Consider the following 4,681-nt stretch of genomic DNA (forward strand, 5'->3'; position numbering starts at 1 on the left):
AAAAAAAAAAAATCGCAAAGTGGACGACTACGTGAGCTTTCAAGGTTACTACTCCTAGTCTTAAAAAAGTACTTTCCAGAAACAGGTGGCGTAACCTTTTCTCAAAAACAATAGACGTGTCTTAAACTTCATGGATGGATAATATTCACTCCCATTTAATTCACACTTAAAAACCAAAAAAAAACTTCTCCTTAACTTTTTCCAGGCGCATAACTACACTTTCCAACCCACGCGATCACTGCAAGCCACCAATCAATTTTGAAGCATCACGTGTCGGACTCTTAGCCTTCGCGATCCCAATCGAAGTTGACCAAGGCCTTGGTACTCGACCGGTGCTTCGCCAAAAAAAACCCGCGTGGTGCGTGACTACACTCGTCGAACCAAGCGAAACTTAAACCCACCCGTAAAGCCATTTATTTCGCTTATCTCGTCTCCATATTTAGAAAAGTCCTTGTTCAGTTCAATACTTCAATTTCTTCTCAGACGTTTCCTTTCTCTGTGGTAAGACCTAGAAAGAGTAAACAATGGCTGATCGGGTGGTCGCTGACCTACCGATGCGGCCTTCACCGAACCCTAGCTATGGCGATTTCTCGGCCGAGTTGGAGTCTCTTCCGATCCCGCCCCTTGATCATCAGTTTTTCTCCACAGACGATGCACTCTCCGACAACTTCTTCTCCGATCTAGGGTTAGGGTTTGAGGAGAACTGTGAGTATGAGCTCACTTTTGACGACATCGAAGATCTTCACCTGCTTTCTGATACCGAGGATTTTCTAATTCCGGATGGGTTTGATGAAGCCACCGGCGGTTCTATGTATCGGGATACGGATCGAGGAGTTGACCCGACTTCAAAAGCTGCTGCGGGTTCGAAGTTGGCGTCTCCGGATTCGGATACCTCTATTGTTTCTGGGGTTAAGGATTATGATGTTGCAGGTTATCTCAATTGTCAATCGTCAGAGTCTGGTAGCTATAATGGTGTGTATTCTCGAAATTCTGGTGACGGTAAGTCTAATAGAGCTATGGATTTTGCATCTCCTGATGATCATGAGTCCGGTGGGCCGGCGTCGTCTCACGGATCGGGGAATTGCGGTTCAGGTGTTTCAGAAGGAGTGAATTCACCTGTGCATTCGGATAATTCCGATCGAGATGTATCGTCGAATATTTTTGGTGATCTGAAGGTTAAGTTGGAGACTGGGAAAAATTGCATGTCGAAGAGGAAGAAGGAAGCTGAAGAAGGGAATGGGGAGTCGAGAACCTCCAAATTTAGGAGGTCGTCAACGCCGGTGGAGAATTCTCGATCCCATTCGCAGTCTACTCTGAATCCTGTCAGTGAAGAGGACGAGAAGAAGAAGGCTAGGTTGATGAGGAATAGGGAAAGCGCACAGCTCTCTAGGCAGAGGAAGAAGCATTACGTGGAGGAGCTTGAGGATAAGGTTAGGAATATGCATTCTACGATAACCGATTTGAACAGTAAAATATCGTATATTATGGCAGAGAATGCAACTTTGAGGCAGCAGCTGGGTGGTGGTGGTGGCATGTGCCCGCCACCTTATCCGGGAATGTACCCGCATCCTCCAATGGCACCCATGGCTTATCCTTGGATGCCATGTTCGCCATATGTTGTAAAACCACAAGGGTCTCAGGTCCCTTTGGTTCCCATTCCTAGATTGAAACCCCAACAAACAGTGTCAACCCCCAAGATGAAAAAATCAGAGAAGAAGACTGAGGGTAGAGCTAAGAAGGTGGCTAGCATTAGTTTTTTGGGTTTGTTGTTTTTCATCTTGCTATTTGGTGGACTAGTTCCTGTGGTGGATGTTAGCTTCGGTGGTTTAGGGGACAAAGCTCCTGTTGGGTCCGATTACTTTAGTGGCAGTTTCCACGATCAGCACAGTGGAAAGTTTCTATCAATTGACGCCCATATGAATGGATCTGGTGAAAATAAAGGAGTAGGAATATCAGCTGCAAAATCTGATGGTTTCAGAGAAACGGTAGAATTTGTGCACCAAGAAAGAGGCTCGCAGTCTAAACCAGGTTATGGTGAATTTGTTCGTCTGGGAAATGAAAGTGAACCTCTTGTTGCTTCCTTGTACGTTCCAAGAAATGAAAAGCTAGTCAAAATCGATGGGAACTTGATAATACACTCTGTCCTGGCTAGCGAAAAAACTAAGGCATCCCTTGCCCATTCGGAAAAGAGTAATAGGGAGACTGTTTTGGCAATCGCTAAAGACTTGGCTCCATACACTGTTCATGAACCTGGGAACAGAGGGGGACATGCTCCTTTGTACAGAAATCCTACAGAACGCCATAAGGCTCTTGCTTCTGGTGCTTCTAATACTAGGAAGGACCATTTGCAGTCAAATGCAGCTGATGGTAGACTACAACAGTGGTTCAGGGAGGGTCTTGCAGGTAATAACCTAGTTTCTGTTGGGCTTTTGTTTAGATTACTTGTTATGCACTTTAGATATGATGCTTCATTGCAATATACCATGAATGGGAAATCCTTGTTGACAATGACATCTCTTGGGCTTAATAATTGTTGTTAAATTGCTGGTAATTGACAATGGCTATAGTCTCTTATAAAGAAATAAAGCACAAATTCCCTTGCTGACTTATTTTATTCAACGTCATGATTGTACATGTCCTTGAATTGACATTTATTTACCAAGTTGATATTTGACCCAGTTAAATTCAGATGGTAAGTAAGAAAGTTTTTTTAGTTTATTCTTCTGTAGCTTACTGTGTGAATATTTTATGGTAGTTATGTAATTGAACATTCTTTCCTCTCTAAATATTATGTTTTAAAGTAATCTTCATTATAATAATTCTCTGCACGAGCTAATTTTGCAGTATAATTAAGTTTGTGATACTTTTAATTTATGACATTACTTATGGAGTTTATTTGGTTGGAATGACGCCTTTCATTTTACCCAATTACTATGGAATTGAGTTTGTCCACTGAACTTTTAACTGTCCCTTAAATATATACATATAGGGTCTGTTTAAAAATTTTCCCTATAAAAAATTAAAAATCTATTTTTCTAATTAATTCTTACAAAATTAAAAAAAAAATTAATAAAGTGTAAAATTATTTAAAATTCTTTTTAAATACTTTCAAGTTTGAAAATATTTTTTTAAAAAAACTAAATTGTTACAAATAAAAAAAAACATATTCCCTTCTTTTTTATTATTTTTTAATATATTTGTAACAATATGTATATTTAATTTTGAAAATGAATTTAGGGGGCAAAAATGTTATTTATTCTTAAAAAAAAATATATTTTTCTTAACTACCCTAGACTTGTTTATTTTGGTCTCTTTATACTTTTTGGTCATGGTGTTATAATTTGAATGTTTATGTACTTCAAGGATAGTTAACAAGTGACCGAGTACTACTAAGATTCTTCAATTATGACACGGCCTCTTTATATGTTGTAATTATCTAATCTAAATTGTTATTTTTCTCCTTATGAAACTTAACAATTTTCAACTTGATTTGGGTCTTAGGCCAAGTGGTTGATTGGGTGAGGGGTCTGGGGTTCAAATCCCTGAAATGTTTGTGGGTTCTAATTTAGCCACATGTACTGTTAGTTTGTGCTGAATCAACTAAAACTTAATTTCAGTCTTGTAATCCGTACTTGTGGATTCTGCAGGGCCATTGTTGAGTTCAGGTATGTGTACTGAAGTCTTTCAGTTTGATGTCTCACCTGCTTCTGCTTCAGGAGCTATAGTTCCTGCACCGTCAGTTTCCAATGTGTCAGCAAAGCATCATCAGAATACTAGGCAGAATACCACACGCCTCAAGGGCGGCAACAGAAGGATCCTTCACAGGCTTGCAATTCCCCTTGCTGGTTCGAAATTTAACATTACTGAAGAGCACGTGACTAAAAAATCTCGGAAAGATGACTTTCAAGGTAACAGATCTGTTTCTTCAATGGTTGTCTCTGTACTTGTTGATCCACGAGAGGCTGGCGATGGTGATGTTGATGGTATGATGAAGCCAAAGTCGCTTTCTCGGATTTTTGTAGTTGTGCTTATAGACAGCGTGAAGTATGTCACTTACTCGTGTGTTCTTCCGCGAGTTGGTCCTCATATTGTAACTTCCTGGGGATAAAAAGTTAAAACATTTGAGTTGAGTTTTCGAGTGTCTGCTGCATTCACTTCTGAACTCCCAGTTTTGTACATAGGAGAAGAATTAAGCTGCATCCATTATACTATTAACCTTACGCAAGGTCTCTGAACCTTTTATGACCCTCCTTACCCGTTTCATATTAGCATCGTACTTTTTTTATTAAGATGTTAAGATTGGGTATAAATATGACCCAATTTAGCCGCCTCTTGTAATAAAGGTTCTAACGTAATTTATTAGAGGGGCTGTTTGATGAACTAGTATGGTAAAAGTTTTTGTCCCTTGTCTATTTATTTGGTGATGAATCAGCTTATGAATTTTAATAGCAGGTCAAGTGTGATTGTGTTAAAGCAGATGATTATTATTAGGTTTACATAATGCGAATATTATACTGAATTAATTAAAAAGTACATCCCTCTCCAGAAAACAAGAAAAACAAAAATAAAATCTCCATATTTCCACTGAATGAATTGAAGTATGGTATGTTAAATATGTCACAAACTAACGAAAGAATAAATAAGGCATATACTTTCAGGTGTTGAAAATACGCTGAAGAGC

At 39.1% G+C, this 4,681-nt stretch overlaps 1 protein-coding gene across 1 annotated transcript; it reads left to right on the top strand.

Annotated features, from left to right (window-relative positions):
* Positions 1-233: 233 nt before the first annotated feature.
* LOC133823229 (bZIP transcription factor 17) lies at positions 234-4,380 on the top strand. Its single transcript, XM_062255887.1, has 2 exons — positions 234-2,403; positions 3,648-4,380. Exons 1-2 carry the CDS (start codon positions 525-527, stop codon positions 4,106-4,108), a joined length of 2,340 nt encoding a protein of 779 aa, XP_062111871.1. The 5' UTR covers positions 234-524; the 3' UTR covers positions 4,109-4,380.
* The last annotated feature ends 301 nt before the right edge of the window (positions 4,381-4,681 follow it).

The sequence above is a fragment of the Humulus lupulus genome, chromosome 3 (assembly GCF_963169125.1).
Source record: "Humulus lupulus chromosome 3, drHumLupu1.1, whole genome shotgun sequence".
NCBI classification, from domain to species: Eukaryota; Viridiplantae; Streptophyta; class Magnoliopsida; order Rosales; family Cannabaceae; genus Humulus; species Humulus lupulus.

Coding starts and splice junctions, on each gene's coding strand:
- LOC133823229 (XM_062255887.1), top strand. CDS start 525: ATGGCTGATCGGGTGGTCGCTGACCTACCGATGCGGCCTTCACCGAAC. Junction 2,404..3,647: donor GTTCAGGGAGGGTCTTGCAG/GTAATAACCTAG, acceptor TGGATTCTGCAG/GGCCATTGTTGAGTTCAGGT.